General features: G+C 43.0%; 1 protein-coding gene across 2 annotated transcripts in view; it reads left to right on the forward strand.

The window, feature by feature from the left end:
* Window positions 1–9710, forward strand: part of KDM5C (lysine demethylase 5C) — a 54489-nt gene extending 44779 nt beyond the window's left edge. The window contains exons 26-27 of one of the 2 annotated variants that reach the window (XR_010338145.1): window positions 170–8926; window positions 9055–9710. Coding sequence is in view for 1 of the 2 variants with exons in the window: in XM_064364332.1 (XP_064220402.1) it covers window positions 170–175 (6 nt within the window). In the remaining variant the exon portion in view is untranslated. Of the gene's footprint in view, window positions 1–169 lie in introns of both variants that reach the window. The other variant, XM_064364332.1, reaches the window with a different exon arrangement.
* The last annotated feature ends 12611 nt before the right edge of the window (window positions 9711–22321 follow it).

The following is a 22321-nucleotide window of genomic DNA, read 5'->3' on the forward strand; positions in this document are numbered from 1 at the left end:
TGGGCATAAATATCCATTGCATGTTTTTATGTAGGCAGAAGTTTTCAAATCACTTGGGCAAATACCAAAGAGTGTGATTGCTGAATGGTAAGATAAGAGCATGTTTCGTTTTGTAAGAACCCGCCAAACTGTCTTCCAAAGTGGCTGAACCATTTTGCATTCCCACCAGCAATGAATGAGTTCCCGTTGCTCCACATCCTCATTGGCATTTGGTATCGTCGGTGTCCTGGATTTTGGCCATACTAATAGGTATGTGGTGGTATCTCATTGTATTAATTTGCAAACCTTAATGACATTTGATGTGGTGCATCTTTTCACATACTTATTTGCCATCTGTATATCTTCTTTGGTGAGGTGTCTGTTTAGGTCTTTTGTCCTTTTTCTTTTTTATGAGGTGGGGTCTTGCTATGTTGCCCAGGCGCATTTCAAACTCCTCAGTCAAGTGATTCTCCTGCCTCAGGCTCTCAAGTAGCTGGGACTACATGCATGTGCCACCATGCCAGGTGTCTTTTGCCTGTTTTTAAATTGGGATGTTCATTTTCTTATTGTTGAGTTTTAAGAGTTATTTATGTGTCTTAGATAAAAATCCTTTATCAGATACGTCTTCTGCAAATATTTTATACCAGTCTGTAGTTTGTTTTCTCATTCTCTTGACAGGTTTTTTTTTTTTCTTTTTTTTTTTTTTTTGAGAGGGAGTCTCACTCTGTCACCCAGGCTGAAGTGCAATGGCACGATCTTGGCTCACTGCAACCTCCGCCTCCCAGGTTCAAGTGACTCTCCTGCCTCAGCCTCCCGAGTAGCTGAGATTAGGCACCTGCCACCACGCCCAGCTAATTTTTCTATTTTTCTATTTTTTTTTTTTTTCAGATGGAGTTTTGCTTTTGTCACCTAGGCTGGAGTGCAATGGCACCATTTTGGCTCACTGCAACCTCCACCTCCCAGATTCAAGCGATTCTCCTGCCTCAGCCTCCTGAGTAGCTGGGACTACAGGCGCCTGCCACCACGTTTGGCTGAATTTTGTATTTTTGGTAGAGACAGGGTTTTACCATGTTGGCTAGGCTGGTCTCAAACTCCTAACCTCAGGTGATCCACTCACCTAGGCCTTTCAAAGTGCTGGGATTACAGGCATGAGCCATCATGCCTGGCCAACAGTGTCTTTTGCAGAGCAGAAGTTTTTAATCTGAATGAAGCCCAGCTTATCAATTATTTCTTTCATGGATCATGCCTTTGGTGTTGTACCTAAAAAGTCATTGCCAAACCCAAGGGCACTTACATGTTCTATGTTATCTTCTAGGGGTTTTATAGTTTTGCATTTTACATTTAGGTGTATGATCCACTTTGAGTTAATTTTTTGAAGGGTGTAAAGGAGATTTCTTTTTTGAGGGCAGTGAAATCAGCTCCCCAGTGTCTGACCATGCCTTGAACTAAAAGTTTAAAACCATGATCTTGCCTTACAAAGCTTTTCTTAATTATGCCAGCAATGTGTATTTTTGTTTTTCATAAATGGTCAAAAGGTACTACCTATTATTAGACTAGAACAAGGTATAGCTTCTCAAATGCAGCATCACCTAGAGACAAAGAGTGAAAAGGCCAGTCATGTGTATACTTTAAAACACCCTTAGATACACATATGCCTTCATGTCCAATACAGGCAAATGTTTTCCATACTTTGCTTTGAAAGCAGGAAACATTGAGTTGCAGAGGTTCTAAAATACAGAACATATTGAACATGTCCCAGGCATTTTAAAAATGCACTGAAATAGCAAGAATAAAGTTTTTTTTTTTCTGGCCAGGCATGGTGGCTTTCACTTATAATGCCAACATTTTGGGAGGCCAAAGCAGGATTGCTTGAGCCCAGCAGTTCAAGACCAGCCTGGGCAACATAGTGAGACCCTGTCTCAACAAAAAATAAAATATTAGCTGGGCATATTACCATGCACTTATAGTCCCAGCTGCTCTGGAGGTTGAGGTAGGATGATTGCTTGAGCACAGGAGGTGGAGGCTACAGTGAGCAGTGATCACACCACTGCATTCCAGCCTTAGTGACGGAGTGAGACTCTAAAAAAGTTTTTTTCTTAAAACATTTTGATCCAAGCCAAATCAAAGAGTACATTAGAACAGACCGGAAAGACGTGTACAAGTAGACCTGTTTCCTTCTCAAACATTTACAGTTATTAAACATTAAGTTGAGTCAGTTTAAACCAAATGATATAACTAATTATTACTCCAAACAAGAATGTGTTGTTTCTTAGTGACTATGGATAGAAATTTCACAGATGCAGGGACATTATTATTTACCCGAAAGATCATTCCTGTTACAAATAGAGGGCATTCATACAAACATTGTTTCTTGTTTTATTTGCCTTTTAAAATTGTGAAACATGACACATACAGGAAAGGTTATGTGTAAACATTTTTTTTTTTTTTTTTTTTTGAGAAAGAGTCTTCTTCTGTCACCCAGGCTGGAGTGCAGTGGCGCAATCTCAGCTCACTGCAGCCTCCACCTCCCAGGTTCAAGCGATTCTCCTGCCTTAGCCTCCCTAGTAGCTGGGACTACAAGTGCCCATCACTGTGCCTGGCTTTTTTTTAATAGAGACGGGGTTTCACAATGTTGGGCAGGCTGGTCTCGAACTCCTGACCTCAAGTGATCCACCCGCCTTGGCCTCCAAAGTGCTGGGATCACAAGTGTGAGCCACCGCGCCCAGCCAAAATGATTTTTTAAAGAGATAGGGTCTCACGCTGTTGCTGAAGGTGTCTCAAACTCCTGTCCTCAGATAATCATCCTGCCTCAGTCTCCCAAAGTGTTGAAGATTACAGTCATGAGCCAGTGCACTCAGCCTGTGTAAACATATCTTAACAAGCAACTACCTAGGTCAAGAAAAAGAAAATTACCAAAGCGAAAAGCTTCCCTGCATGTCCTGTTCTTATCACAACTCCCTCTCCCCAGCTCAGAAATAATGAGTACCTGACATATTTTTTATCTTTTAAAAACTTTTTATTATGACAATGTCTGAATGTAAACAAAAGTACAGTATGCTAAAATTCCCATGTATCCATCATCAAGCTTCAACCACATTTTGTCACATTTGTTTCATATAACCACCTTTCTCTTTGTTTCCCTCCCTCTTCCCCCCTCTCCCTCTCTTTCCTGGACTGTTTTAAAGCAAACCCCAGATACTATGTCACTTCATCCCTAAGATCTTAAGCATGCACCAAAAAAAGAAGACATTTCCTTATGTAATTACAAAACCATTAGTAACCTAACAAAATTCACAATCATTCCTTATTGTCATCATAGTCAAATGAATGTCACTATATTCAGGTGTTCCCAAATTAACTAAAAACATACTTTGACAAATTATGTACAAATTAAAAAAAAATTTTTAGATGCAGGGTCTTGTTCTGTCACTCAGGCTGGAGTGCAGCACAATCATAACTCACTGTAATCTCAAATTTCTGGGCTTCAGTGATCCTCCAGCGTCAGCCTCCCAAGTAGCTGGGACTACAGGCATGCACCACCACACATGGCTAATTTAAAAAAAAAAATTTTCAGAGCAGTTGTGAAAGTTTATTTAAAAGCTTTAGAACAGTAAGGAAAGGAAAGAAAAGAAGGAAAGTACAACTTGGAAGAGGCCCAGGTGGGTGACTTGAGAAATGAAGTGCACCTAATTTGAATTTTTTTGCTTTGTTGCATAGTCTGGTCTCCAACTTCTAGCCTCAAGTGATCCTTCCATCTTGGCCTCCCAAAGTGCTGGGATTACAGGTGTTAGCCACCATACCCAGCCAAAATATATCTTTTAATAGTTAGGTTGTTTGATTCAGGATTAAAACATTGACTTTTATGGTCACCACTTCCTTACTTTTCTTTAACATTTTACCACCTAAGCATGACTTCCTATTTGTGTAGTTTAGATTTTCCTGTTTTTATTAACATCATAAACAGAGTCATACAGCATGTATTCTTTTGTGTTTGGTTTCTTTCATTTAACATTATACTTTTAAGATTTATCCATGTTTTAACATATAGATGTGCTTTATCTTCTTGCCTGTATAGTATTGAAATCAACCCAGTTTTCCCCCTGAACTGAAACTTGAGAAACTTACATTTGTTTTTATCTGAGTTCATTTCTCAGGAAACCAACCAGCAGGCCTCCCAGAGAGAACTGAAGAACCGTAACTTCCCATATCACCACATCCAGACAATGAGACACACCTGCTGCCTGTTGACCAACTCCTCTTCTTTATACCTCCCGAATTTCTGTTTTCCTGCATACGGTTATGGTGAGACAACAGATCCCTCATCCAACCACGTGCTGCCTGTTGACCAGCTTCTCTTCCTTACCCCTCCTTAATTCTTGTTTTACATTCCCTCCCTACTATATAAACTGCTAACTTTAGTAAGTTGGAGAGAGGAATTTGGGACTGGTCTCCCATCTCCTGGCTGACGCTGGCATTAAAGCCGTTCTTCCCTGGCAATACTAATCTCAGTGATTGGCTTTCTGTGCATCAAGTAACCACACCTAGGCCAAACCCCTGGTGTTCGGCAACAGTATTTCATTGTCTGAATCTACCATAATCTATCAAGTCTAATTTTGAAAGGCATTTGGAGCATTCTGATTTTGGACTGTATAAACAATGCTGCAAGAACATTTTTGTAACTATTTCCTAGTATACATAAGCATACGTTTATTTATTTTATTTATAGGCTCACTGCAACCTCTGCTTCCCAGGTTCAAGCCAATCTCCTCCCTCAGCCTCCTGAGTAGCTGGGACTACAGGTGTGTACCACCACGCCCAGCTAATTTTTGTATTTTTAGTAAAGATGGGGTTTCACCAAATTGACCAGACTGATCTCAAACTCCTGACCTCAGGTGATCCGCCCTTCGTGGCCTCCCAAAGTGCTGTGCTGAGATTACAGGCGTGAGCCACTGTGCCCAGCCATAAGCATACATTTTTGTAGGGTGTATGACTTATTGGGACAAAAGGTATACACATCTTTAACTTTTTTGCTAGTGTCAAACTTTTCTGAAGTAGTTTTACTACAACCAGCAGAGTATGAAAGATTCTATTATTCCACATATTTCCCAACCCTTGGAACAGTCAATTTTAATTTTTTGCCAAGCTGAGGATTGTAAAATGGTATCTCAAGTGGGTTAAATTGGCATTTTCCTGATAACTAATGAAGTTGAGCACCTTTAATATTTTTTTCTTTTTAAAGACAGGGTCTTATTCTGTTTCCCAGGCTGGAGTGCAGTGGCATGATCATAGCTCACTGTAGCCTCATACTACAGGGCTGGGCTCAAGCAGTCCTCCTGCCTCAGGCTCCTAAGCAGTTGGGACTACAGGCATGCCACTATCATGCCTGGATATTAAAAAAAAAAAAATTTGTAGAGATGGTCTTGATATGTTGCCCAGGCTGGTCTTGAACTCCTGGCCTCTACTGGTCCTCCCACCTGCTTCCAGGCTGCTGGGATTGCAGGCATGAGCCACCACACCAGGCCTACCTTTTCATATTTTTTACTGGCCATTTGAGTACTCTCTTGTAAAATGCCTGTTCAACTCATTGGCATATTTTTCTATTGATTATCTATCTTTCTCTTGTTGAATTGTAGAACTGTAGAACTTCATCTTACAATCTGGATATGGAATCTGATTTTAAGTGATGCAAACACATTTTCCCATTTTGTGGCTTTCCTTTGCACTGTTTATGGTGTCTCTGGGTGAAGAAGTTATTATTTTTTATTTTATCGGTCCTTTCCTTTCATGATTTGTACTTTTGGTGTCTTGTTTAAGAAATCTTTTACCATCCCAGGTCCAGTGTGGTGGCTCATGCCTGTAATCCCAGCACTTTGGGAGGCCAAGGTGGGAGGATCACTTGAGGCCAGGAGTTTGAGACCAGCCTGGGCAATGTAGCAAGACTCCTGTCTCTATTTTTAAAAAAAGACATCTTTTACTATTCTAATATCAAGAATATTTTCCTTTGTTACCTTCTTTGCTTTTCACACTTAGGTCTATAATGTACCTGGGAATTATTTGATTTTTTAAAAAATGTATGATGTGAAGTAAATAGCCAATTTAGTTTTAGTTTAGTTTTTTTTTAACTGGACACCTAATTGTCCCAGTACCATTTGTTGAAAAGATTGCCCTGCTTCTACAGCTCTATGGAGACACATTTTTGATAAATCAAGTATGCAAATATGCATGGATTCATTTTTCTTTTTTTTTTTTTTGAGATGGAGTCTCACTCTGTCACCCAGGCTGGAGTGCAGTGGCACGATCTCAGCTCATAGCAACCTCTGTCTCCTGGGTTCAAGCAATTCTCCTGCCTCAGCCTCCCAAGTAGCTGAGATTATAGGCACCTGCCACCATACTTGGCAAATTTTTGTATTTTTAGTAGAGTTGGGGTTTCACCATGTTGGCTAGGCTGGTGTTGAACTCCTGACTTCAGGTGATCCTTCCACCTCAGCTGCCCAAAGTGTTGGAATTACAGGCATGAGCCACCACACCTGGCCGGATTCACTTTTCTTTGTGCCAATACTATAATTTTTTTTTTTTTTTTTTTTCTGAGACAGAGTTTCAGTCTTGTTGCCCAGGCTGGAGTGCAATGGCATGATCTCGGCTCATGGCAACTTCCACCTTCCTGTTTCAAGTGATTCGCCTGTCTCAGCCTCCTAAGTAGCTGGGATTACAGGCGCGTGCCACCACGCCCAGCTAATTTTTTGTATTTTTAAGTAAAGACGGGGTTTCACCATGTTGGCCAGGCTGGTCTCAAACTTCTGACCTCAGGTGATCCTTCCACCTCAGCTGCCCAAAGTGCTAGGATTACAGACGTGAGCAACCGCACCCGGCTGCCAAGGCAGCACTCTTAATTACTATAGCTTTATTAAAAAACAAAACAAAACAACAACAAAAAACCCTTAACATCTGAGAGAGCAAGTCCTCCGTCCTAGTTCTTCAGGAGTCATGGCTATTCTTAACCTTTTTCATTTCTATTAATATATATATTTTAGAATCAGTCAAGTTCCACCAAAACAAACCAACCAACCAACCCATCCATCAGGGGTTAATTGGAATCTGTAGATCAACTTGGGGAGAACTGGCATTCTTGTAATATTTAGTTCACCAGCCTATGCACATGAATATAGTGTATCACTCCATTTATTTACATTTTTTTTTTGAGAGAGAGTCTCACTCTATCATCCAGGCTGGAGTCCAGTGGCTTGATCACAGCTCACTGCAGCCTTGACCTCCCAGGCTTAAGTGATCCCACCTCAGCCTCCCAAGTAGCTGGGACTACAGGTACCTGACACTACACCTGGCTAATTTCTAAAAAATTTTGTAGACACAGGGTCTCACTATGCCCAGGCTACTGTTGAACTCATGGGCTCAAGTTATCTTCCCACATTGGCCTCCCAAAGTGCTGGGATTACAGGTGCTATTTAAATCATCTTTCTTTTCTTTCTTTTTTTTTTTTTTGAGAGAGTCTCACTCTGTCACCTAGCTTAGAGTGCAATAGTGCGATCTTAGCTCACTGCAACCTCCACCTCCCAGGCTCAAGCGATCCTCCTGCGTCAGCTTCCCAAGTAGTTGTGACTCCAGGCGTGCGCTACCATACCTGGCTAATTTTTTTATTTTTTGCAGAGACAGGGCTTCGCCATGTTGCCCAGGGTGATCATCTTCTTTAATCTCTCTTTTGCAAGTTCTACAGTTTTCTCCAGAAAGGATTTACACATTCTCTGTTAGATTTACTTCTGAGATCTCTAGGTAATTGATTTTTAAATGCTACTTAAATGGTAATTTAATTTTTTTTGTTTTTTAGCTGTATTTGTTTTATATAGAAATACAATAGACTTTAAACTGATTTTGTATTCAGCAAACTTTATTCTTGGGATATCTATCTCCATTCTTCAAATATTTTCTTGTATTTATTTATTCTTACACTCTCTCTAAGGCTATTATTAAAATGCTGACACTTCTCCACTTCTCTTGTTTTTTAAATTAATGTTTTCTATATTTTTATTCTTTCCTGCTGCTTTCTGGGAGAGGTCCTCAGTCTGATCTTCCAATTCACTTATTCATTCTTCATCTGTAGTCAATCTATTTACCCCATCTATTGTGTTCTTTCTTTGAACTATATATTTTTCATAGCTAATATTTTCACTTTTCCGTGTCTGAAGGAAGGTGAGGGAAGATCCCGGAGGTGATTATGAACTGTCTGGAGAGATCAGTAGGGGTTTCTCTGGTTGTGAGAGGGAAGAGAATCCATCTGAGAGTTCAGCAGTAGCTAAGGCCTGGAAACCAGACAGCGGGTTCTGGCTTATCCTGCTGGGAATGGCTGGGGCATGGGAAGTAAGATGGGAAGGAGATCAGGTGGAAGAAGGCAGGGCTTTATATTTTATAGGGCCAGGGCCATTGAAGCTTGGGGTTAATCTGACTTGTAACCCCTGAAGACTGTGGTGGCCTCCAGAAAGATGGCAGCTTCAAGGCAGTGTTGGTCACCCAGCTCTTTGAGGTGAAGAGACTCGCCTGCCCCCACCACCACATCATGCTCCAGCACCACCTCCCTTCCCTTCCCACCTGCCAGAAGGTCCATCTTTCTTTCCTCTCTCTCTTTTCTGTTCTGAGTCTCACTCTGTTGCCCAGGCTGGAGTGCAGTGGCACAATCTCGGCTCACTGCAACCACCGCCTCCCAGGTTCAAGTGATTCTCCTGTCTCAGCCTCCTGAGTAGCTGGGATTACAGGTGTCCATCATCACGCCTGGCTAATTTTTGTATTTTTAGTAATGACAGGGTTTCAGCATGTTGGCTAGGCTGGTCTCGAACTCCTGACTTCAGGTGATCCACCCACCGCTGCCTACCAAAATGCTGGGATTACAAGCATGAACCACACTGCGCCTGGCCTTGTCTTACCTTTCTTGAGTAGGCAGGTAAGTGGAGAAGGGTACTTAGTCCAGAGGGGTTTAGGAGCTCAGGTTGGCTACGGAGAGACTCAAGCTCTGGAGATGCCTTCAGGCCATCTTTTCTCTGGCTATTTTATTCCCCCAACTACCACCAGGAGTTGCTGCTGGGATTGATCCCCTTCCTGCCCTTTACTTGGCATTTAGGCCTCATTCTCTTCTGAGGACCTCCCTTCTAGCATCTCCCTGCCCTTGGATGATGGCATCCCATTTGGTCCTAGGATCAGCTCCAAATAGGAAGGCAGGTAAGCAGCCAGACCCTTCCCCTAGATTAAGGCTTAGGGACAGGCCGAGTCAGCGCCTGGTGCATCCATTACTTCCTGCCGCTCCTAACTGCAGACATCAGAGTCCGCAGCTGGGCCTGTCCTGCTATGTGACCTGCTCAACCTGTAGCTTGGCCTGGAACAACCCTAATAATGACCCCTCTACATAACCAACCACTGCAGACCAAAAGCAGAGGCCTAAGGGAGCAGAAAGGATCCCAGGAGGTGCAGGCACATTGAGGGGTACTCAGATGGGAAGGGCCACCCACCCAGGAGTTGCTGAACTGCCTGGGTGCAAGGCCTCCCTGTGTCTCCATAGAGACATCCCTCTGGCTGTTTCTCTGATTTGGTGGGAGTTTGAGGGTGGTGAGAAGGATGGGAAGGGGGATTGGTAAAAATGTGTTACTTTGTATTTATTTCATATAGTTATTACAAAAAAGAAAATAGTTAAATTTGTATAAATATTTAAATAAACGACATTTTTAATGACATACTTGAGCGTCTTCTATGAATATACGTTTTATATAAGGTTTTTTGTTTATAGCTGGAAACAGCTATACCCAATTCCTGATCAAGACTTTTTACTAATGATCGCTTCAAATTACTATTAATGAGAAATGACTGTTGTTCAGGCAGGTAGTGATAAATGGAAAAGGAGAATTTACCTATGTTTCCACCCATTACCAGGATTTTCATTTCATTCTTGAAATCATTTAAATCCAGTTGAATAATGGTTTTTAAATAATAATTCTTTCCTCAAGTTATTCGCAGATGTTACTCTACCCCTTTTGCTACAAAACGAATGTTTGTCCCTCTTCCCCCAAATTCACAGATTGAAATCAAATCCCCCATATGATGGTATCTGCAGGTGTAGGGCCTTTGGGAGGTGAATAGGTCATGAACGTGGAGCCCCATGGATGGGATAAGTGCCCTTAATAAAAGAGTACCAAGATAGACCCTTTGCCCCTTCTACCGAGTAGGGAGACAGTGAGAAGGTGCCATCTATGAACCAGAAAGTGGGCCCTCACCAGACGCTGAATCTGCTGATGCCTTGATCTTAGACTTCCCAGCCTCCAGAACTGTGAGAAATAAATTTTTGTTCTTTTTAAGTCACCCAGTCTGTGGTGGTTTGTTACAGCAGCCTTTTAATAACTTTATGGTTCAAACTATAACAGCAACAGCACCTGGAAACCATTTTCACCTCACTTTTTTTTGTTGTTGTTTCTGATTAAGTACTTGCTCACTTTTCCAAAGTTGAATTTTTGCTCTGAACCCCAAATCTTTGTCAGTTCACATTAATTAATTTTGACATGGTCCTTCCAAACTTCTATTAGGTATATTCAGGGATCCAAAAAGTCAGCTAATCTGCCAGGTGAGAATCATTCAAGGAAAAAATTTTTACCTTTTAAATCTCTTTGCTCACAAACTTTTAAAAATATTTTTCCTTTGGATCAACGCCCACACTTAAGTATGAAATAGCAGAGAGGGATGTTCTGATCCCTTGTCTTTACACAAAGCTGAAAACAGGTGAGAGGTTAGTGCCTTGTATGTAATTAGATTCTGAGCATGATACTGATAGTATCATTTCCTGTGGAAATCAGATACAAAGGCAAACTCTTACAAATGAGGGATTCTCTGTGTGAAAGAGTAAATGAAATAATGTATTACTTGAATCTCAGGGTTTTCAGAACAAATTCTAGATGAAAAGCTTTTACATCTTCTATCACTGTGGCTTCACTCACTACACAGACTTGTTTTTAAAACATTCATAAACATGCAATACATGTTCCTGGTTTGGATCATCTTGCTATAAATTATGAGATTATTATGATAATAGGTATAATTTGGATAGGGTCTGAGGACGAGGTGTTAGTAATGTACCAACATTAATTTCATGACATTGATGGGTACATTGTGGTTATGCTGGAAAATGTACTTGTTTGTAGAAAATGCACACTAAAATATTCAGAAATGATGGGCACCAGGTCTGCAACTTACTCTCAAATGGTTCAGGAAAAAAGTTATCTGTATTGTTCTTCCAACTTTCCTTTAACTTTGTGATACCTTCAAAACATACAATAATTTATGATTTATTCATAAAAATAATTTGTGAATTATTAATTTGACTACTTTGACCTGGAATAGTCTGCTTGGCATTGTTACTTCTCTTGATAATAAAATGTCTGCAAATCAGACATTTAGGTTGAAGAGTGACGGCTTGTCAGGCATCCAAAAACCAAAGTTGAGATGATCTTCATGACTTAAGCATCATTTGTGGACATTTGAGTTAGTCTTGGAAATGTGATGACATTCTGGCTTTACTACAAAAGTTGTACAGTATGGTACTGTGAGGATTAATTTTACGTATCAAGTTGAATATGCCATTGGTGCCCAGATATTTGGTCAAATATTATTCTGAGTGTTCTGTGAGGATATTTTTGGATGAGGTTAATATACATACATACATACATACATACATAATTTACTTATTTGACAGGGTCTAAGTCAGGCTGGAGTGCAGTGGCACAATTTCAGCTCACTGCACCCTTGACCTCCCTAGTCGAGGGTGATTGTTATATGTAAATTTGTGGTGCCGCAGAAGAAGTAGCACTTGAATATAAATTTAATTTTTCTCAGCAAGGCAACTTTACTTTCTACAGAAAGGGTGCTCCTGTTAGTCACCTTGCCACAAGAGGATACTGAACAAAGGAGGCAGGGCCATTTATATCTAACGCATGTACCCTATTGCTGTGTCCTCATTCCATTGGCTGGAACTGAACCTCACAGTCTAAGCTGTACCCGGTTGGCTAACTTAAAACTTTCCTAAAGAGGTAAACACAGAGGAGAACAAAGGAAAAGAGGAAGTAACTTGAGGAATGCTTAGAGAAGCAACAACATTTTCAAATAAGGAAGGGGAATAAGCTACGACCTAAGATTTGCCTGGGCTTGTCCAGGCTTATCAGGGCAAATATCTAGGTTAAAGTTTAAGAACTAAGAACACAGGAAATATTTCTTTATTATGACTAACAGCTATTTTAAGATTATTAGTAGAAGCTTTAAAGTAAATTAACCTTTGAAAAAACTATTATTTATTTGTAATAAACTGAGGAAAGCTTTGAAGAGGAACCTTTTATTATTTCCTATAATTCTTCCCTTTTTCTATTTTATAGTTCCTCTTCAACTAACACATCTTGACTCAGTTTCGTTTGTTCTTCTAAAAGAAGTAATCTATCTCAATAGGGTGGAGGAGGGGTTGGGGATATTTTAGTAGGAGTTGTGTTTACTAGCCTCTGCACAAGTCCTTGGATGCATGGTATGATACAACATCTAACAAGAAGCAGCATACTTATCACAGTTGCTAGAGAGGTAAGAATTGTGGTTATGGTTTCCTTTCATTGACTGAACCATCTTGTGAGTCAATTTGAATAGGGTTACTGATGCCAGAATTTTTAGCTAGCTCATTTGATAAAGCAGTAAGTCCTTGGAGGGCTTTTGTTATGGCCTCATCAAAAGCAGTGTTGTTTGGAATAACGGCACAACACTGGGTTTTAATCATAACACAAACACCACCTTTCTCCACTAACATCATATCTAGGGCTATTCTGTTTTCCTAGGCCATTTGGCTAGTGGATCTTAATTGTTCAGTTATTCTTTTGACAGCATCTTTAGTATAGTTAACAAACCGCTGTTGGTTGTAATAAATGTAGTTTATTCCATCTAAATTCTTATTATTATCTACCAAAACAACATTGGCTCAAATCTTGCAGCTATCTGATCTCAGTCTGTAAATTTATCTAGTACTCCTCGAGGAACTCCAATTGCATTTAGACATGGGAATCAAAGGATCTATAAGAAGCTTTTCTCATTTGCCAATGTTATATTTTCTCTTTTTCTGGTTGATGAAATGCCAGGGTAAAAGGGATAGCAAATTGGATTAGAGTGCAAGTGTTGCTCCAATTATTTGGCAGAGTGTCCAGTAAAGGTCCTCCACAATACCACCATGCATCTGCTCAGGGATGAGTAAGGGCAGACTGATGAGCCAGCTCTTGGAAGTGCCTGATTTCACTGTATCCTGTTAAGTTTCCAAGGAACACTAAGTTCTCCCCCTGTCATGAGAGACACGAGGTGAACTTCACCTTGGGAGATGGAGGCTGTATGGCCCTTCGGGGCTGACCCGCAGGCTACTGAACCTCAGGAAATAGCAGTGAAATAACTTGGCACAATTCGTTATTCCAAGCAGTGAAATCTTGAAAAAGAGCTACCATATATTCCATGTCTGCTTGATTTGAGGACCATCCAAGTGGAAAGGGGACAACCTGGGCCTCTGGCCAACCAGTGCGCACAAGCGTAACAGCTGCATTTATTTAAGGTGCAAACAGAATAGTTAATCCATTCTAACCAGGCATTTGCATCTTTATATCCTGTTTCAATGGCTATGGTTTGCCTTAGGTCCTCTACTTTTACCACTGAGAGCTTGGTTTTGTCATTGTGTCTAGGAGGAGTGATTGATAGAGGTTGAAAGAGCGATAAAGCGCATTTCAAAAATTTCTTCTTTCTTGAAACATCAGCTCCTGTATCATAAATATGACTTAATGAAGGGGAAGAGTTTTCAGATGCTGCAATAACAATAGTAAGCTGTAGAGGATTACATTGATTATACTGAAGGAAAAATTCAATATATTGAATAGCTAGAAGGAATAATTCCTTTGGTGAAATGGATATATGGTTTTAAGGACTCTCAAAAGCCTGTGGACGCAGGTCTATCCTAAACCTTTAGTGTTCCATATGACATTAGATTAAGCAGAGCACAGAGATTCTGTTTTAGAGGGACAAGAGTCTGATTCCTACCAATTAATACAGCTACTATTCCTTGGATTACTAGTATCCTTAGAGGAACTCATTATGTCATTCTAATCTGAGGAAGTCTAAGAGGGACAGAGATATTTTTCTGAAGTAGTAAGCTGTCATGTAAATCTCCACAAGGTATAACTAAACAGGCATCAAAAGTAATAACTTGAGGTGAGTTAGATCTATTTGTATTAATAATAAGATGGGGAGTAGCTAAAGGGAAGAAAAGAAAAAGAAAGATAGACTAAGCTTTTCTTAGCTTTAACTTGGTAGGGTCTGATCCTGGAACAATAGTCCATGATTCTAACAGTGATGGCACTTTCTTGACTCAAGTGTGATGTGTCCATCTCTTTTCTGCTGTACAAATGGTAGTCTCGGTGGTTGGCAGCACAAGGTAGGTTGGTCTCCAGGCTGGTGCCGGTGTACTGGAAATTCTAGGAGTGGTGCCTGTACTAAGAGAACTTTTGTAATCTTTTTTAAAGAGCAGGTTAGTGCTTTAAGAAAAACTTGTTGTGCTTTTAATGTACAGTTTACAGAAAAACTGGATGATACCTGTTTAACTTTAGCCAACATGTTTACACACAGAATTTCCTTTACAATTAACATTTCAAAACTTGTTTAAAGTTTAAAAAAAATTATGCATTTCTTGCATAAATTCCTTTTTATAACATTTTCACAACTATTATAGACAATCTTAGCTTTCTTTTTTTAAATAAAAAAAAATTTTTTTTTTATACGATGGGGTTTCACCATGTTGGCCAGGCTGGTCTTGAACTCCTGACCTCAGGTGATCCACCCACCTTGGCCTCCCAAAGTGCTAGGATTACAGGCATGAGACACCACGCCTGGCCTGACAATCTTAACTTTCTTTGTTTTATAACTTTCCTTACAAAAGGTGCATTTTTTTTTTTTTTTTTTTAGACGGAGTCTTGCTTTGTCTCCAGGCTGGAGTGGTGCAGTGGCATGAGCTCAGCTCACTGCAACCCCTGACTCCCAGGTTCAAGCAATTCCCCTGCCTCAGCCTTCCGATTAGCTGGGACTACAGGTATATGCCACCATGCGTAGCTAAAAGGTGCATTCTTTTTTTCTTTTTCAATCTGACACTATCCACCTGGAGATAAGGGTGCATTCTTATATCTATAATTTTCTTAATATTTCTTTCTCTTCTTCCTAATCTCTCTCCTTTCTCTCTCCCCCCTGTGACTCTCTCTCTCTTTGGCTCTTCACGTCTACCGTTTCTTCCCTTGAAAAGAGAATACTTAGAATGGACATTAACTCGGTCTAAGTATATAAATGGGAACCTAAAAACCGATCAATCTGTTCTGCTACCCCATCAGGGTCATCTAATAATGGCTTAAGTTCTCTCTTTAGACTCTGGTCCTTAGAAGCAGTTAAGGGAGCATTCACAAAACCAACCATGCCTCCCCCTTGAGGCTTCACAAAACTAACCACACCTCCTCCTTGAGACATCTTCTTTGGAGGAAAAAAAAGCTTTGAAGCTGAAGCTGAGTCCTTGGAAAAGGGGAAAGAAAAACAAATATCTCTTTTGCATTGCTCTATCTTCCTCCGGAGCCCTTTCATCAAGGAAGAACACTCAGGCTGGCAATGATCAGGTCTTTGAGATGCTAGCTCCCAAGAGCCTAAGTTATATGGGGGAGTAGGGAATTCTGGGTTGGGTTCTGGGGCAGCAGCTGCTGCTTATAGAGGAGGCAGCAGTGCCACGGGGATGGCGGGAGCAGGAGCTGGAGCTGGAAACAAGGGAAGATGGTCTAAAGGGTACCATTTACATGCGGATTACTCACAGGTAAAAGCTCCACCCTTTTCAGGTGAGCCTGCTCCTGACTTTATTGCTTTCCTCCTTCTCTTAATGGGTAGAGGAGAACTGGCCTCTGCCGCCAACAGAAAGCATAGTCTATTTCTTCTTGTGAGAAAGGGCTTTTGTTGTTGATATACATTATTAAGAGTTGACAGACCTAATCCTTATCCAACCCAAATTTTGGCCAGACAACTGTGGGCTTGAGGATCGGTTCTTTAGTCCAAATAAAACAGCAATATGTTCAACATTTGTTATGGAAGACTCAACCCCTCAAGCTGGGAATCTCTTGCCTATTCCATTTTTATGAAGACTCAATCCCTCAAGCTGGGAATCTCTTGCCTATTCCATTTTTATGAAGACTCAATCCCCCAAGCTGGGAATCTCTTGCCTATTCCGTTTAGAGAAGGTCCAAGTCCCGAAGCTGGGAATCTCTCACCTATTCCATTTACAGAAGACTCAACCCCCACCCAACCTGGGAATCTCTCGCCTATTCCATTTATGGAAGACTCGACCCCTAAAGCTAGGAATTTCTTGTCTTCACTGCCCTAGGAGGTTGACCTGTTTCCTCCCTTCCCCCTTCTGAAGGTCCCTTGCATACTTCTCATTTGTACCATCCCACTTGACTGCTCACGCAAAGGAGATTTAGGGCTCCCTTAGCGTCAGCGTTGACGGTATAATTCCCGTGGCAGGATCTGTCCAAAGCTGTATGAGGTAGCCACAGAAGTGCAGAGAGGACGCACTCATGCTGTCCAGCAGTAGCTTGTCACCATTCACACAAACAATACCGCATTCACACACACATTCAACCCTTCAGAAGTTGACCACCAAGAAGGTACTTTGTTGCACCATGGCAACATTTCCAACCTTGGCGACTGCACAAGGTTGGCTGGTCGAGACCCCTAATTGCTGCAGTTTGGAATCTCTTTTCCCTTGCTCCTGAGAATCCAGGTTTATTCCTCACACCAGGTGGGTCCCAGATCTCTACCCCTGAGGCTGCCACAAAGAGGCAGTGGGGCACGAGAGAGGACCAGAGACCACCTAGAGGGGAATCGCAATCCCAGATGAACCCCCCAATTTTTTTCTTTTTTTTTTTTTTTTTTTAAGACAAGAGTTCCACTCTTGTTACCCAGGCTGGAGTGCAATGGCATGATCTTGGCTCATCGCAACCTCCGCCTCCTTGATTCAAGCAATTCTCCTGCCTCAGCTTCCCGAGATGGGACTACAGGTACGCGCCACAATGCCCAGCTAATTTTTGTATTTTTAGTAGAGACGGGGTTTCACCTTCTTGACCAGGATGGTCTCAATCTCTTGACCTCGTGATCCACCCGCCTCGGCCTCCCAAAGTGCTACCCTCAAATTGTTATATGTAAATTTTCGGTGCTACAAAAGAAGTAGCACTCAAATATAAATTTAATTTTCCGCAGCAAGGCAACTTTACTATCTGCAGTAAGGGTGTCCCTATTAGCCATCTTGCCATGAGAGGACACAGAACAAAGGAGGCAGGACCATTTATATCTAACATATCCACCCTACAGCTGTGTTCTGATTCCACTGGCTGGAACTGGACTTCATAGTCTAGGCAGCACCCCGTTGGCTAAGAACTAAAAACTTTCCTAAAGGGGTAAATGCAGAGGAGAACAAAGGAAAAGAGGAAATAACTTGAGGAATGCTTAGAGAAGCAACATTTCCAAATAAGGAAGGGGAATAAGCTATGACCTAAGACTTGCCTGGGCTTCTCCAGGCATGTCAGGGCAAATATCTAGGTTAAAGTGAAAGACATAAGAACATAGGATACACATTTTATTATGACTAACAGCTACTTTAAGAATATTAGCAAAAGCTTTAAAGTAAATTAACCTTTGAAGAAACCTAAATGCAACGGGAGTAACTGGATCCTGGGGTGTCAGGGGCCAAGAGGTGGCACTCATCAGCCAAAGGCAACATGAACATGGTTACTGTAATGGACAGCAGAGTCCAGGCGGCAACCAGAATAGTCTGACTCACACAGACCTATGGGACCTATGGCATTGGCTAGTTGATCATGGGTTGCTAGAAGTGAAACAAGAAGCCTGCTAAATTCTTACTTGATCTGTAGAAGCAGAAAAGTTCTAAGTCAAGTGAACAAGTTTAACTGGAATAATTAAAAGGAGAGTATTACAGCCTATCAGTTAGTTTCCAGGCTTGAGTTTGAACGAAAGCTCCACAACATGGCGGCAGCTGGGGCTGAGGCGCAAGGAGCTTCGTGTCTGCCTTGACTAGTTTCACTTGATACTCTTCAGAAATTATGTGGAAAAGAAAAGCTCACATGTAAATTGATTGGAATCGCCAAAAGGAATCTAAACAATTATGAGGTGGAATACTTGTGTGACCACAAGGTCGTAAAGGATATAGAACGTTATACTGTAAAATGGAAACGACGCCCAGGTTCTACAAATACTTGGGAACCTTTGCAAAATCTCAAGTGTCGATTACTGCTTCAGCAATTCTCTAATGGCAAGCATAATCACTTATTTCAGGTAGAGAAAGGCTAAGCAGTAACTCCAAAAGACAATAACAAAATTTTGAAACTTGCCATTGCTGAGTACATTGTAAAGAAGGCTCGGGGAGGATCCAAGATGGCTGATTAGGAGCAGCTCAGGATTGCAGCTTACAGCAAAAGCGCGGAGGGTGAGTGGACACCGCATTTCCACATGGATTCTTGTTGCCCACAGACCAGGAGATTTCCAGGCGGAGGAGCCCCCACGGGTCACCAGCGCGGCTGTGTTGGCTGGCGTGGCGGGTCTCTGCACAAAATACATCGGTCCGGGCGCCGTTTTAGCTGGCGATTGGAGCTCCTAGGAGACAGAGTCGTCCATTCAACTGATAAAAAGGGGACTGAAACGGGGAGCCGGGCCAGGAGATTCCTGGGCGAAAAAGCACCACGAGCCCGCGGTGAAGCCGTTTCAGTTGGCTCAACCGGTCTCTGCACAAAATTTCACACAAGTCCGGGCGCCTTTTCAACTGCTGACTGCTGGAACGCCTCGGAGACAGAGTCGCCCGTTCGACTGAAAAAAGGGGGACTGAAACAGGGAGCCAGGCCAGGAGATCCCCTGGTGAAAATGCGCCACAAGTCTCCAGCGGCTGTTTCAGCCGGCACGGCGGGTCTATGCACAAGAAATCACACAAATCCGGGCGCCATTTCAACTGGTCACTGGGACGCCTGGGAGACCGAGTCGCCCGATCGACTGGAAAAAAAAAAAAAAAAAAGGCGGGGATCTGAGGCAGGGAGCCCGGTGATCAGGCTCGGATGGTCCCACCACCACAAAAAAACAGCAATCTGAAACGCTCTGGATTGAGTTTCACAGCAAGCAGAGCTGAACCCGGGATGGTCCAGCTCTGTGGGAGAGGGGTGTCCACCATCACCGAGGCAATCTACCACTACTGAGGTAGTCCACCATTGCAGAGGCAGACCGCCATTGCCGAGGCAGTCCGCCAGTACAGAGAGTCTGCCATTACAGAGGTGCGCCGCCATTACCGAGGCAGTTCTAACTATACCCCTATGAACAGGACTGCAGGGAAGATTACACGGCAGCTGGGCGGAGCCCTCAGCAGCTCAGCAAAGCCTGTGCAGGCAGACTGTGACTAGGCTGCCTCCTCGCCGGGCAGGGCAGCCCTGAAAAAAGGCAGCGGCACGACAGAAACTTATAAATAAAGCCCTAACTCCCCGGGACAGAGCACCTGGGGGGGAGAAAAAAAGGCATTTTTGAGTTCTGCTGCAGCAGACTTAAATGTACCTGCCCAGCAGCTCTGAATGAACAATGGAGCTCACAGCTCAGCACTTGAGCGCCTATAAAGGACGGACTACCTCCTCAAGCAGCTCCCTTACCCCCGTATATCCAAAGAGTCACCTCATAAAGGAGAGCTCAGACTGACATCTGGCGGGTATCCTTCTGGGACAAAGATAGCAGAAGAACAAACTGGCAGCAACCCTTACTGTTCTGCAGCCACTGCAGGTGATCCCCAGGCAAGCAGGGCCTGGAGTGGACTTCAGAAGTCCTACAGCACAGGGGCCTGACCGTTAGACGGAAAACTAAGAAACAGAAAGAAATAACCTCATCGTCAACAAACTGGACGTCCACTCAGAGACCCCATCTGAAAGTCAACAACTACAAAGACGACAGGTGGATAAATCCACAAAGATGGGAAGAAACCAGCACAAAAAGGAAGAAAACACCCAAAACCAGAACGCTCCTCCTCCTCCAAGGGATCACAACTCCACACCAGCAAGGGAACAAGCCTGGATGGACAATGAGTCTGATGAATTGACAGGAACAGGCTTCAGAAAGTGGGTAATAAGAAACTTCTCTGAGCTAAAAGAACATGTTCTAGCCCAATGCAAAGAGCAAAGACCTGGAACCAACTCAAATGTCCATCGATGACAGACTGGACAGGGAAAATGTGGCACACATACACCATGGTATACTATGCAGCCATAAAAAACGATGAGTTTGTGTCCTTTGTAGGGACATGGATGAACCTGGAAACCATCATTCTCAGCAAACTGACACAAGAACAGAAAATCAAACACCGCATGTTCTCACTCATAGGCGGGTGTTGAACAATGAGAACCCATGGACACAGGGAGGGGAGCATCACACACTGTGGTCTGTCGGGGGCAAATAGGGGAGGGACAGCGGGGGGTGGGGATTTGGGGAGAGATAGCATAGGGAGAAATGCCAGATATAGGTGACGGGGAGGAAGGCAGCAAATCACACTGCCACGTGTGTACCTATGCAACAATCTTGCATGTTCTTCACATGTACCCCAAAACCTAAAATGCAATTTAAAAAAATAAAAATTAAAAAAAAAAAAAAAAAAGGTGGCTCACCAAAGGATAGCTCTGCAAAGACAGCAAGATGAACTCAACACAAGGAAGAATGATAAATGACATTTGTGGAAAATACTGTTGGTTTAGAGGGCCCACCTTCAGACCCAGACTTCCACTGCACTAATGAAGCCAAACCAGTTCCTGGAATCAGCTTAATCAATGAAGCTATCTTTGGTTGCTCAAGCACAGATTGCTTCTTTGAGAAATGCTGTCCTGCTAAAGCTAGAGTTCTTTTGGCTTATAGTAAAAACCCAACAAATTAAAATCCCACCTGGTATCCCCATATATGAATGCAACTCAAGGTGTCAATGTGGACCTCATTGTCCCAATAGGATTGTACAGAAAGGCATACAGTATTCGCTCTGCATCTTTCGAAATACCAATGGCTGTGGCTGGGGTGTAAAGACCCTGGTGAAGATTAAAAGAATGAGTTTTGGAAGATCCAAGATGGCCGGTTAGGAGCAGCTCAGGACTGCGGCTCCCAGTGAAAGCGCAGAGGGCGAGTGGACCCCGCATTTCCAGATGGATTTTTATTGCCCACAGACCAGGAGATTCCCAGGGGGAGGAGCCCCACGGGTCGCCAGCGCGGCTGTATTACCGGCGCACCGGCGTGGCAGTTCCCAGTGCAGAGTAAACGGGACTGGGTCCCCTGTTAGCCAGCAAGGGGAGCTCCGGGAAGGCAGAGTCGCCCACTCATCTGATTAAAAAAAAGGGGACTGAAACAGGGAGCCAGGCCAGGAGATTCCCGGGCAAAAAAGCGCCACGAATCTCAGCACCACTGTTTCAGTCGGCGCGGTGGGTCGCCGCACGGGAAATGACACAGATCCCGGCGCCTCTTCAATGGGCGACTGGAACACCTGGGAGAGAGTCGACAATGCAAAAAAAAAAAAAAAAAGGCTCTGAGGCAGGGAGCCAGGTGATCAGGCTCGGCTGGTCCCACCCCTGCAAAAAAAAAAAGAAACAGAAAAAAGAAAACAAAACAAAGCAGCAATTGGAAACGCTCTGGATTGAGAGTTTCACAGCAAGCACAGCTGAACCCGGGACGGCCCAGCTCTGTGGGGGAGCGGTGTCCGCCATCACCGAGGCACTCCACCACTACGGAGGTAGGCCGCCACTGCTGAGGTAGCCCGCCGTTGCCGAGGCAACCCGCCATTACAGAGAGAGTCCGTCATTACAGAGGCGGGCCACCATTGCCGAGGCAGTTCTAACTACACCCATAGAAACAGGACTGCAGGGAAGTTCACACGGCAGCTGGGCGGAGCCCACAGCAGCTCAGCAAACCCTCTGCAGGCAGACAGTGACTAGGCTGCCTCCTTGCCGGGCAGGGCAGCCCTGAAAAAGAAAGGCAGCAGCACAACGGAAACTCATAAATAAAGCCCCAACTCCCCGGGACAGAACACTTGGGGAAAAAAAGGGGTTTATGAGTTCTAAACACCTGAGCCTGGGAGGTTGAGGCTGCAGTGAGCTGAGATCATGCCATTATACTCCAGCCTGGGCAACCAGAGACCCTCTTTCAAAAAAAAATGCAAGTTGAACTCCCAGCCTCACAGGATGTCTACTGTAAAGAGAGG

Source organism: Aotus nancymaae, unplaced genomic scaffold (genome assembly GCF_030222135.1).
Source record: "Aotus nancymaae isolate 86718 unplaced genomic scaffold, 86718_ANA_hifiasm-v0.15.2.pri h1tg000058l, whole genome shotgun sequence".
NCBI classification, from domain to species: Eukaryota; Metazoa; Chordata; class Mammalia; order Primates; family Aotidae; genus Aotus; species Aotus nancymaae.